Below are 13,622 nucleotides of genomic sequence, written 5' to 3' on the forward strand. Positions count from 1 at the left end.
CACAAAATCTGAATAATCTTTGCCATAATTCTGAATCCTGTAAAGTTGTTCATAACTTCCTCCCAGGAAGCTCTCAAATTTCTAATGTAACTAGAATATAAAATAAATATTAAATTGTGACCCACAGAAGCCAGTTTTTTCCTGAATTTACACATCTAAATGATGACAGAAGTCTAGCACTCAGGTTGTCAACATCAGGGATGCCCACTAAGAAATGACAGAGACTTGGACATTGGAGATTAGGGTACAAAGGAAACTCGATTATCAAGGTCAGACTGGCACCTGTAGCAGATATAAGAAATGTGGCCAATAAGTTACTGTCATAAACTTCCTTCTCTTCACCCTTCATTTACTCAAGGTTGCCCTGGAACTTGGGACTGAACTAAGTTCAAGTTATCCACAGATAAACGTTTAGTAGTTAACATTTGGAAAAGTGGGAAATTTGGAAAATCAGTCATGTTATTTCATTGTACTTAAAAAAAAAATTAGTGTTTTAATTTGTTCTATATTGGAAAATGTTTAAATTCTTCAAAATACAAAAAAAAATCAAGTATCTCATAATGTCACTGGCCAGGGATGCCCAATGTTAACATTTTCATCTATTTTATTTCATTTTTGTTTGCAAATATAAATAATTTTACATCATGTAGTCTCTAAACTGAAATTGATGTTTACCTTTGAGTCATGAAGAACATGAATTATGGTTAATACCAATGGCATGGATATAATTTTTCTAAGGAATAAAAGATTATTTAAATCTGACTAGTGATTTTAAGTCAATTTAACTTAAGAAAAAATAGCCCTAGTAGTAATTAAATTGATTTTAATTTATTCCCACATTTTTCTGGGGAAAATTATTACATAATAGCCATAGTCAGTACCCAAGAAATCATAAAGATCATCCCCATGGCAGTTACTAAGTTAAGACAGTGCAATCCTTACCTTCCAAGATCCTAATAATTGCGAATACTAATATATCAGCCTCCTTTGCATATTTTCACCATTAACATCACACCAATTGTCTGATATTAATTTAGTCTAACGGAGGTCTTATGCAAAAACATATTGAAGAAAAATGGAAAGTACAGATGAGGATAGAAGCTGAATTTTGTAGAACATATGAAATCAGTATCTTATCTGCAAATCAGCCTACACTTGTAATAGGTAATGTTAATATTATTATTTATTTCAATTGTTAGAATATATAATAGTAGTAAATCAAGTCAGATTAACAGGCTGGTTATTCAGTTAAATATTAACAGAAACAAAAATAAATGTCGACTGGAACTACAGTGATATGTACATTTAGGAGATTCAAATGCACTAAATTAAAAGTAAAGAGGATTTAAAACAATATATCTATAATGATTTCTGTGATTTACAAGAAGGTGAAAACATATATCAAAGTTAAATTTGATGATTTGGGAAAACAATCACACATAAAAATTTCTCTTTGGAAAACTATAATTTTGATGTGATTCTCATTCCTCGTAAGAAACAAGTGCAACATGAAGGGTTTAGTCAAACGACACACAGTTTTGTACAGCATAGTGCATGTGCAATACTATAGTTATCAATACTATATTGTACACTTAACAATACTATATTGTACACTGTAGTTAACAATATGCTATTGTGCACTTAAAGATTTCCTAAGAGGGCAGTAAATTTTGTGTGAAGTTTTCATATCACAAAACAACTAACAGTAATAATAATGAATAAAGAAATCAGGGGCCCTTTGGGTAAAGATGGCGGAGCGTGGGTACAGCTTTTCGCTGACTACATTCAGGTGAGAAAACAGGCACAGAAAACTTAGAGTGAAAAGAAGCAACAGTAATACCACTGCTCCATGTGGCAGACAAAAAACAACCAAAGAGAAAGTAGTGCTTCAGTACGACCCATCTGGTAAACTTGTCCAGATTGAATATGCTTTGGCTGTTGTAGCTGGAGGAGCCCCGTCCGTGGGAATTAAAGCTGCAAATGGTGTGGTATTAGCAACTGAGAAAAAACAGAAATCAATTCTGTATGACAAGCGAAGTGTGCACAAAGTAGAAACAATTACCAAGCATATAGGTTTGGTGTACAGTGGCATGGGCCCCGATTACAGAGTGCTTGTGCACAGAGCTCGAAAACTAGCTCAACAATACTATCTTGTGTACCAAGAACCCATTCCTACAGCTCAGCTGGTACAGAGAGTAGCTTCTGTGATGCAAGAATATACTCAGTCAGGTGGTGTTCGTCCATTTGGAGTTTCTTTACTTATTTGTGGTTGGAATGAGGGACGACCATATTTATTTCAGTCAGATCCATCTGGAGCTTACTTTGTCTGGAAAGCTACAGCAATGGGAAAGAACTATGTGAATGGGAAAACTTTCCTTGAGAAAAGATACAATGAAGATCTGGAACTTGAAGATGCCATTGATACAGCCATCTTAACCCTAAAGGAAAGCTTTGAAGGGCAAATGACAGAGGGTAACACAGAAGTTGGAATCTGCAATGAAGCTGGATTTAGGAGGCTTACTCCAACTGAAGTTAAGGATTACTTGGCTGCCATAGCATAACAATGAAGTGACTGAAAAATCCAGAATTTCAGATAATTTATCTACTTAAACATGTTTAAAGTATGTTTTGTTTTGCAGACTTTTTGCATACTTATTTCTACATGGTTTAAATCGACTGTTTTTAAAATGACACTTATAAATCGTAATAAACTGTTAAACAGCCCCCCCCAAAAAAAGAAATCAGAAGGCTGGGTGCGGTTGCTCATGACTGTAATCCCAGCACTTTGGGAGGTCAAGGCAGGCGGATCACAAAGTCAGGAGTTCGAGACCAGCCTGGACAATATGGTGAAATCCCGTTTCTACTAAAAATACAAAAAAAAAAAAAAAAAAAAATTAGCCGGGCATGGTGACACTCGTCTGTAGTCCCAGTTACTCTGGAGGCTGCGGCAGGAGAATCTCTTGAACCCAGGAGGTGGAGATGGAAGTGAGCCAAGATGGCACCACTGCATTCCAGCCTGGGTGACACAGTGAAACTCCACCTCAAAAAAAGAAAAAAGGAAAAAAGAAAGAAATCAGAAAAAAAATTTTGGAAGTGATGAATACATTTATGGCATAGACTGTGATGATGGTTTCAGAGCTTATACATAGTCACAAACTTATCAAGTTTTATGCATTAAATATATACAACATTTTGTATCTCAATCATACCTCAATAAATTTTTAAAGAAATAGGGTGTTAATGGCTTTGTAGAATGAGTAAGAGAGGAGTCATTTCCACAATTTTTTAGAAAAGTTTCAGGAGGATTTGTATCTGGTCTTCTTTGTAAATCTGATAGAATTAGAATGTGAATCCATTTAATCCTGTTTTTGTTTCATTGAGGGAATTTTTACTACTGCTTCTATCTCACTACTTGTTATTTGTGTGTTCGGGATTTCTATTTCTTCCTGATTCAATCTTGGAGAGTTGTATGTTTCCAGGAATTTATCCATTTCCTCTAAGCTTTCAAGTTGTGAATATAGAGTTGCTCATAGTAGTCTAGAATGATCTTTTTTTTATTTGTGTGGTATCAGTTATAACGTCCTCTTTTTCATTTCGTTTTTAATACAAATAAATTTAAAAGTTTTTTACTTTTATTTTATTTTATTTTTATGGATACATAGTAGGTTATAGATTTATGGAATACATGAGATGTTTTGATACAGGCATGCAATGTGAAATAAGCACATCATGGAGCATGGGGTATCCATCCCTTCAAGCATTTATTATTTGAGTTGGAAACGATCCAACTGCACTCTTTGAGTTATTTTAAAATGTACAATTCAGGTATTATTGACTATATTTGTGCTATAAAATAGTAGGTTTTATTCATTCTAATTATTTTATACCCATTAACAATTCCCACACACCCCTCAACCCCATACTACTCTTCCTAGGCTCTGGTTACCTTTTTTCTACTCTCTTTGTCCATTACTTTAATTGATTTAATTTTTAGATCTGAAGAATAAGTGAAAACATGCAATGTTTATCTTTCTCCACCTGGCTTATTGCACTTAACATAATGATTTCCCATTCCATCCATGCTGTTGTGAATGACTGAATCTTATATTTTTATGGTTGAATATTACTCCATTGTGTATATGTACCACAATTTCTTTATCCATTCATCAGTTGATAGAAACTTAGATTGCTTCCAAATCTTAGCTATTATAAACAGTGCTGCAACAAACATAGGAGTGCAGATATCTCTTTGATATACAGATTTCCTTTCTTCTGGGTATACACCCAGCAGTGAGATTGCTGGAATCATATGGTAGCTCAACTTTCAGTTTTTATTAAAAACCTCCAAACTCTTCTTCATAGTAGTTGTACTAATTTACACTCCCACTAACTGTATACATTGCGTCCCTTTCCCCCATATCCTTGCCAGCATGTTATTGCCTGTCTATTAAATATAAGCCACTTTAACTGGAGTGAGGTGATTTTTCATTGTAGTTTTGACTTGTGTTTCTCTGATAATCAATGATGCTGAGCACCTTTTCATATACCTGTTTTCCAGTATGTATGTCTTCTTTTGATAAATGTCTATTTAAATTTTTGCCCATTTTTTATCAAATTATTAGACTTTTTCCTCTAGAGCTATTCAAGCTCTTTATATATTCTGGTTATAACTCCCTTGTCACATGAGTATCTTGTAAATATTTTCCCCATTCTGTACATTTACTTTTCACGTTGTTGGTTGTATTTTTTGCAGTGCAGAAGCTTTTTAACTTGATGTGATCCCATTTGTCTATTTTTGCTTTGACTGGTGGTGCTTGTGGGATATTGCTCAAGAAACCTTTGCCCAGCCCAATCTCCTTGAGAGCTTCCACAAAGTTTTTTGTAGTAGTTTCATACTTTGAGGTCCTAGGTTTAAGTCTCTAATCCAGTTCCATTAGACTTTTGTATATTTTGATATATAGGAGTCTAGCTTTATTGTTCTGCATATGGATATCCAGTTTTTCCAGCACCATTTATCTTAGAGACTGTGTTTTACCCAATGTATGTTCTCAGCACTTTTGTCAAAAATGAGTTCACATTAGGTGTGTAGATTTGTTTCTGGGTTCTCTGTTGTTTTCCATTGCTCTATGTGTCTGTTTTTATGAAAGTACCATGTTGTTTTGGTTACTATAGCTCTGTAGTATGATTTAAAGTTAGGTAATATGATTTCTCCAGTTATGTTCTTTTTGCTCAGGATAGCTTAGGCTATTCTGGGTCTTTTGTTGTTTCATATAAATCTTAGAATAGTTTTCTTCTATTTCTGTGAAGAATGTCATTGGTATTTTGATAGGAATTGCATTGAATCTGTATATTGCTTTGAAAAGTAAGGCCATTTAAACAATATTTATTCTTGCAATCCGTATACATAATTTTTTTTTCTTTTTTCTTGGTGTCTTCTTCATTTTCTTTCATCAGTGTTTTAGTTTTTACTATAAAGATAATTTACTTCTTTGGTTAATTCTTTGATATTAAATTTTATTAGTAAACTTTATTGTAAATAGGATTACTTTCTTGATTTCTTTTTCACATTGTTCACTGTTGGCATAAAGAAATGTTACTGTTTTTTAATGTTAATTTTGTATCCTGCAACTTTATTAAATTTATCAGTTCCAAAGATTTTCCTGTGGAGTCTTTAAGATTTTGCAAATATAAGATCACATTATCTAGATAATTTTAGTATTTAGTTTTCAATTTGGATGTCCTTTATATATTCCTCTTATTATGTTGAATAACAATGTTGACTTTGGGTATCCTTGTCATGTCCCAGAACTTAGAAAAAAAATTTACGTTTTTCCCCATTCAGTAGGATAGATACTAGCTGTGGGTCTGTCATATTTCTCTTTTATTATGTTGAGTTAAGTTCCTTCTATACCCAGTTTTTGAGGGTTTTTATCATGAAAAGATGTTGAATTTTATCAAATTTTATCAAATGCTTCTTCAGCATCAATTGAATGATTATACAGTTTCTATCTTTCATTTTGTTGATACGATGTATCCCATTCATTTATTTGCATATGTTAAACCATCCTTGCATTATAGGAATAAATCCTACTTGGTCTTTCTAATATGTTGTTGAATTCAGTTTGTTAGTATTTTGTTGAGAATTTTTGCATCAATATCATCAGAGATATTGGTCTGTAGTTTACTTTTCTTGATGTATCTTTGTCTGGTTTTGGTATCAGGATAACACTGGCTTCATAGAAAGGGTTTGGTTTTCTTCTAGGGTTTTTATGGTTTTAGGTTTTACATTTAAGTCTTTAATCCATCTTGAGTTAATTTTTGTGTAACATGTAAGAAAGGAGCCCAGCTTCAGTTTTCTGCATATGGGTACCCAGTTTCTTGGACTTCTACAGGAAAAACTATAAAACACTGCTCAAAGAAATCATAGATAACACAAACAAATGAAAACACATCTCATGCTCATGTATGGGTAGAATCCATATTGTGAAAATGACCATGCTGCCAAAAGCAATATATAAATTCAATTCAATTCCCATCAAAATACCATCACCATTCTTCACAGAACTAGAAAAAAAATCTTAAAATTTTTATGGAACAAAAAGAGCCCACATAGCCAAAGCAAGACTAAGCAAAAGAACAAGTCTGGAGGGACCACATTATCTGACTTCAAACTATACCAAGAGGCTATAGTCACTAAAACAGTATGATATTGGTATAAAAATAGACACACAGACAAATGCAACAGAAAAGAGAACCCAAAAATAAAGCCAAATACTTACAGCCAACTGAACTTTGACAAAGCAAACAAAAACATAAAGTAGGGAAAGGACATCCTATTCAACAAATGGTGCTGGGATAATTGACAAGCCACATGTAGAAGAATGAAACTGTATCCTCATCTTTCACCTTATACAAAAATCAAATCAAGATGGATCAAAGACTTAAATCTAAGATATGAAACCATACAAAATTCTAGGATATGACATCAAAAAAACTCTTCTAAACATTGGCTTAGGCAAAGAGTTTATGACCAAGAACCCAAAAGGAAATGCAACAAAAACAAAAATAAATAGATGGGACTTAATTAAACTAAAAAGCTTCTTCACAGCAAAAGAAATAATCAGCAGAGTAGACAGACAATCCACAGAGTGGGAGAAGTTCTTTCCAAACTGCATCTGAAAAAAGACTAGTGTCCAGAATCTACAAGGAATTCAAATCAGCAAGAAAATGTAAAACAATCCCATCAAAAGTTGGCTAAGGACGAATAGACAATTCTCATAAAAAGATATACACATGGTCAATAAACATATGAAAAAATGCTCAACATCACTAATTATCAGGGAAATGTAAATCAAAACCAGAATGTTTTACCACCTTACTACTGCAAGAATGTTCATAATTAAAAAATCAAAAAAGAATAGATGTTGACATAGAGGTAGTGAAAAGATAACACTTTTACACTGCTGGTGGGAATGTAAACTACTACCACTATGGAAAACAGTATGGGGATTTCTTAAGGAACTAAAAGTAGAACTACCATTTGATCCAGCAATCCCACTACTGGGTATTTATCCAGAGGAAAAGAAGTTGTTACATGAAAAAGACATTTGCACATGCATGTTTGTAACAGAACAATTCACAATTGCACAAATATGGACCCAGCCGAAACGCCCATAATTCGAGTGTATAAAGAAAATGTGGTATATATACACCATGCAATACTACCCAGCCATAAAAATGAATGAAATAATGGCATTCACAGCAACCTGAATGGAGATGAAAGCCATTATGCTAAGTGAAGTAACTCAGGAATGTAAAACCAAACATAGTATGTTCTCACTTATAAGTGGGAGCTGAAGTTATGAGTACACAAAGGCCTGGGAATGATATAATGGACTTGGGCGACTCAAGGGAAAGGGTGGGAGGGGTTGTGGGATACAAGACTACACACTGGGTACAGCGTACACTGCTTGGGTAATGGATCACCAAAATCTCACAAATCACCACTAAAGAACTTATCCATGTAACTGACCACCATCTGTTCCCCCAAAACTGACCACTTTACTATTTTGTCTTATTTTTATTATTCCAGCAATTATATGAGATAATTTTTACTATCACATTTCACAGATGAGGAAACAGAATAGATAGTTTAAATCTCTTGCCAGAAATTACATTGTTGATAAATAGTTGAACCTAGATATAAACTCAGATCTGTTTAAGTCTGAAATCTATACTCTTTCCAGTGTGTTTTTCTGCTTCTCATAATTTAGGGCTGTGAAATTATGACAAAAGTTACAGAAGAGGAAATGAAAGTAGCTAGGTTCAAAAGTCACGAATTTACTAATAACAATATTATATATTGAGCAGTTACTATAAGACAGGCACTCTTTAATGCATATTTCGTTACACTTTTACAATCCCAAGAGAATGCTATCATTATTACTGTTTTATAGATGAAGAAACTGAGGGAGAAAACAGTCATGCACTGAACTTTAGGTTGTACAACTAGCAAACAGTAATAGCAGAGTTTTAAACCTAAGTTTGACAGAATCTAGAGACCACGCTCTGTAGAAAAAAAAAGTGCTTCACTGGAAAACAATCTATTTTCTAGACTCTAGAGAAACACCTCCCTGAGTTTTCTGATTCTAGAAGCTATTTTATAACTCTGTAAACTGTAAACAAATGGTAACAATAAAAAATAACTCTTATTTATGGATTTGCAAATTCTGTCTATTCAGAAGTCCAAATAACTTCTCTTTTTCGGTCCCTCATCCTACTAGAAAAAAGCAGTTTTGCTTCCATTTGAATATTTATTTTAATTTTTCTGATCTTTAAATTTATTTGTTCTTCAGAGTCTCTTTTGAACCAGTAGTCATATCTGTGTTGTTTCTTCATGGCTAAATGAAATATATAACATATTTGTATGACAGTCATGATTTTACTTTTTTTTTTAAATTGTCTTTTAACAGTTTTCCAGAGATGCCTAGTGAATTCTTCTAATGGAACCAAGTAAACTTAATGAGAGAAGTGCACCTCATAAGCGGTTTAAACTCAGACCAGTCTTTCTTGGCTTCTAGAAGTGACTCCAAATTGGCAATATAGCACTGTTGACTTTCTTTTTGTTGTTATTGTTGTTTTGAGACAGAGTCTCACTCTGTCACCCACGCTGGAGTGCAGTGGTGTGATCTCAGCTCACTGAAACCTCCACTTCCCAAGCTCAAGCGATTCTCCAGCCCCAGCCTCCAGAGTAGCTGGAATTACAGGCATGAGCCACCAAAGCCTGGCTAATTTTTGTATTTTTTGTAGAGATGGGGTTTCACCATGTTGCCCAGGCTGGTATTGTACCCCTGAGCTCAAAGAAATCTTTCTGCCATGGCCTCCCAATGTGCTGGGATTACAGGCGTGAGCCAACACTCCTCGCCAGCACTGCTGACTTTCTATTTATCTAGTTTTGATGTTCATCTTTACTAATTTTGTGTTTTGATTTTATGTGTTTTTGTTCATTTGTGGCTAATAAGTTATGTAACATAGCTAGGAGTAATTACTGGGAATTTGGTTTTATAGTCTGACCATACATGAGGAATTTGATTTTGCACTCTTATCAATGATATGTGTAAGTGGATTAAATGTTTATAATATCTATGTTGGGTGAGAGACAATAGGGAATTGTATTTGTTAGTTTTTTTTTTCAATTTGTTGTCTTATTTGTCTATTTTAATTAAGTTCAAATAATTAGGAATTTTTTTGTCTAACAGGAAGGGGACTAGCTCTTTGATATCTGGACTGGCGATTTTTTGTGTTTCTGTGCTTATTCTTAATTAATATCTGAAACTCTTGTTTATTTATTTGTTTTTTTTTTTGAGACAGGGTTTTTCCTCTGTTTCCCAGGCTGGAGTGGTGTGGCACAATCACGGCTCACTGCAGCCTCGATCTCCTGGGCTCAAGCAATCCTCAGCCACCTAAGTAGCTGAGATTACAGGTGTGCACCATCAAGCCAGGCTAATTTAAAATTTTTTTTGTACAGTTGTGGTATCACTATGTTGCCCAGGGTGTTCTCAAACTTCTGAACTCAAGTGATTCTCTTGCCTTGGTCTCCCACAGTGCTAGAATCATAGGTGTGAGTCACTGCTTTTGGCCACATGGCTGAAATTTTGGAATAGAAGCTGTAAACCCCTGTGTCTGTATATTTATGTGCCTAAAGATCTTGACCTCCTATGTAAGCGTGTGATTTTCTACCTTCAGATGTTGTTAATGAATTATTATATTATTTCTAACACAATAAATAAAAGCAAGTAATGTTTACCTCAAAAAATAAATTATATCATAAAGTTACTTAAATTAAAATGATCTCCCTGCCTCTGCGCTGCAGCCCCCGCCGTAGCAGCCTCTGAGCCCGCCGCCACCGCCTCTGAGAAGATGGCTGTGCCACCTACGTATGCCGATCTTGGCAAATCTGCCAGGGATGTCTTCACCAAGGGCTATGGATTTGGCTTAATAAAGCTTTATTTGAAAACAAAATGTGAGAATGGATTGGAATTTACAAGCTCAGGCTCAGCTAACACTGAGACCACCAAAGTGACGGGCAGTCTGGAAACCAAGTACAGATGGACTGAGTACGGCCTCACGTTTACAGAGAAATGGAACACTGACAATACACTAGGCACTGAGATTACTGTGGAAGATCAGCTTGCACGTGGACTGAAGCTGACCTTCGATTCATCCTTCTCACCTAACACTGGGGAAAAAAATGCTAAAATCAAAACAGGGTACAAGCGGGAGCACATTAACCTGGGCTGCTACATGGATTTCGACATTGCTGGGCCTTCCATCCGGGGTGCTCTGGTGCTGGGTTACGAGGGCTGGCTGGCCGGCTACCAGATGAATTTTGAGACTGCAAAATCCCGAGTGACGCAGAGCAACTTTGCAGTTGGCTACAAGACTGATGAATTCCAGCTTCACACTAATGTGAATGACGGGACAGAGTTTGGCGGCTCCATTTACCAGAAAGTGAACAAGAAGTTGGAGACCACTGTCAATCTTGCCTGGACAGCAGGAAACAGTAACAGGCGCTTCGGAATAGCAGCCAAGTATCAGATTGACCCTGACGCCTGCTTCTCCGCTAAAGTGAACAACTCCAGCCTGATAGGTTTAGGATACACTCAGACTCTAAAGCCAGGTATCAAACTGACACTGTCAGCTCTTCTGGATGGCAAGAACGTCAATGCTGGTGGCCACAAGCTTGGTCTAGGACTGGAATTTCAAGCATAAATGAATACTGTATAATTGTTTAATTTTAAGCTATTTTGCAGCATAGCTACCTTCAGAATTTAGTGTTATCTTTTAATGTTGTATGTCTGGGATGCAAGTATTGCTAAATATGTTAGCCCTTCAGGTTAAAGATGATTCAGCTTTAAGATGTTACCCTTCCAGAGGTATAGAAGAAACCCTTTTCTAAAAAAGGTCCTTTCGGTGGTAGACTCGGGGGGAACTTGGTGGCCCCTTTGAGATGCCAGGTTTCTTTTTTATCTAGAAATGGCTGCAAGTGGAAGCTGATAATATGTAGGCACTTTGTAAATTCATATTGAGTAAATGAATGAAATTGTGATTTCCTGAGAATTGAACCATGGTTTCCTAACCCTAATTGATGAGAGGCTCGCTGCTTGATGGTGTGTACAAACTCACCTGAATGGGACTTTTTTAGACAGATCTTCATGACCTGTTCCCACCCCAGTTCATCATCACCTCTTTTACACCAAAAGGTCTTCAGGGTGTGGTCACTGTTTCTTTTGTGCCATTTTGTGGTGGAGGAGGTAGATGTGATGAAACCAATAATTCAGGACTTATTCCTTCTTGTGTTGTGTTTTTTTGCCCTTGCACCAGAGTATGAAATAGCTTCCAGGAGCTCCAGCTATAGGCTTGGGAGTGTCTGTGTGATTGTAATCACATGGTGACAACACTCAGAATCTAAATTGGACTTCTGTTGTATTCTCACCACTCAATTTGTTTTTTAGCAGTTTAATGGGTACATTTTAGAGTCTTCCATTTTGTGTGGAATTAGATCCTCCCCTTCAAATGCTATAATTAACATCACTTAAAAAAACTTGAATAAAACGTTGAAACCTCAAAAAAAATAAATAAAAGGACCTCTATTCTATATGGCTTACATAGATAAATAAATGCTTATATAAATTAAATATTTCTAAAATTCCAAGAAATTAAGGAAACTGAGTATTTAAGATTTTCAATGTGCTAAAAATGCATGCTTGAAGAATCCAACTTAGAAACATTTTACAAATTGTAGCTTCTGCACCACTGAATCATGCTTGACAGGTGGAGAGCTCCAGTGTGGTGGTCCCTACAGATGTGCACCAGCCTACATGTTCCCTCCCTATACTGCAGGTTCCTCTGAACCCACAGCGAATCCCCACATCAGTTTGCTGGTGTGTGTCCGCACAGGTGGGTTTTGCTTTACTTGCCCTGCCAGCACGCGGGAGTGCAGTAGCCCCATGACCCCTGCAGACCACCATTGTAGATGGAGCCTTGGTGGACACAGAGCCAGCAAGCCCCGCCCCACCAGTTCCCCAATCTTGTGGCTAATGCTGCCCAGAGAACAGGGTCTCCTCCCACACCCTGAGCCATCACTCATACTTGCAGGGCACAGAAAAGGCACCCAGACCTGAGCTGGCCAGCAGCCTGCCCCAAACCAACATCACCTCCAGTGCAACAGCACACACAGTCTCCCTCAGAGGCCCCCCACTCCTCCTTAACTGCCTTCCCTTTGTCACTGTGATGAACTCCCTCAGGGAGGCTGGCACCCCTGCATTCACTAACATTGGGCTAGAGCTCCTGCACCTCAGTCCTCCAGCTGCAGTAGCCCCCAAACCTTGAGTAGTCAGAGAACAATGCCGGGGACCAATACAAGTCCCCTAGAGTTAGAGCATGCAGTCCAGGAGTTGGAAGCTGAACGTTGGCCCCATAAGATCTTTGAGAAATGAAGCCAGTTGGCCGAATCCACCTTATACAACAATCAGACTCTGAAGGTCATCAAATAGGATAAAATTTTAAAGACCATCTAAAGGTCAACAGCCTCAAAAATGGAAGGTAAATAAGCCTACAAAGATGAGAAAGAATCAGTGCAAGAACGCTGAAAACTCAAAAAGTCAGAGTACTTTCTTTATTCCAAATGACCGCATCACCTCTCTACCAAGGGTTTGGAACCTGGCTGAGTCTGAGATGACTGAAATGACAGAAGTAGAATTCAGAATAAGTGATAAGAAAGGAGTTCACTGAATTACAGGAGTGAATGGTAACCCAATGCAAGAAAGCTAAAAATCATGGTAAAACATGGCAGGAGCTGACATACAAAATAGCCAGTATAGAGAACATAACCAACCTGATAGAGCTGAAGAATACACTACAGAACTTCATAATGCAATCACAAGTATTATTGCAGAATAAACCAAGTGTAGGAAAGAATCTCAGAGCTTGAGCACTGTCTTTTTAAAATAAGACAAGCAGACAAGAATAGAGAAAGAAAGAGAGAGAATTCAAATAAACACAGTTAGAAATGACAAGAGGGATATTACCACTGACCCCACAGAAATACAAACTACTACTGA

At 36.5% G+C, this 13,622-nt stretch overlaps 2 protein-coding genes across 5 annotated transcripts; both read left to right on the forward strand.

The window, feature by feature from the left end:
• The first annotated feature begins 1,748 nt into the window (after positions 1-1,748).
• On the forward strand, positions 1,749-2,720 carry LOC129475466 (proteasome subunit alpha type-2-like). Its single transcript, XM_055267521.2, has 2 exons — positions 1,749-1,789; positions 1,898-2,720. The coding sequence occupies exons 1-2, from the start codon at positions 1,749-1,751 to the stop codon at positions 2,559-2,561; spliced, it is 705 nt and encodes a 234-aa protein (XP_055123496.1). The 3' UTR covers positions 2,562-2,720.
• Positions 2,721-10,358: 7,638 nt separating this feature from the next.
• LOC129476183 (voltage-dependent anion-selective channel protein 1-like) lies at positions 10,359-11,828 on the forward strand. 4 transcript variants are annotated; one of them, XM_055268875.2, is made up of 2 exons: positions 10,363-10,968; positions 11,098-11,828. In XM_055268875.2, the coding sequence occupies exons 1-2, from the start codon at positions 10,420-10,422 to the stop codon at positions 11,269-11,271; spliced, it is 723 nt and encodes a 240-aa protein (XP_055124850.1). In that variant the 5' UTR covers positions 10,363-10,419; the 3' UTR covers positions 11,272-11,828. The 4 variants fall into 4 exon arrangements, with proteins under 4 accessions (XP_055124848.1, XP_055124850.1, XP_063491091.1 ...); XM_063635021.1 differs by having other exon boundaries at positions 10,366-10,742; positions 10,971-11,824; XM_055268874.2 differs by having other exon boundaries at positions 10,412-10,484; positions 10,535-11,822.
• Positions 11,829-13,622: the final 1,794 nt, after the last annotated feature.

This window comes from Symphalangus syndactylus, chromosome X (assembly GCF_028878055.3).
Source record: "Symphalangus syndactylus isolate Jambi chromosome X, NHGRI_mSymSyn1-v2.1_pri, whole genome shotgun sequence".
Taxonomy (NCBI): domain Eukaryota; kingdom Metazoa; phylum Chordata; class Mammalia; order Primates; family Hylobatidae; genus Symphalangus; species Symphalangus syndactylus.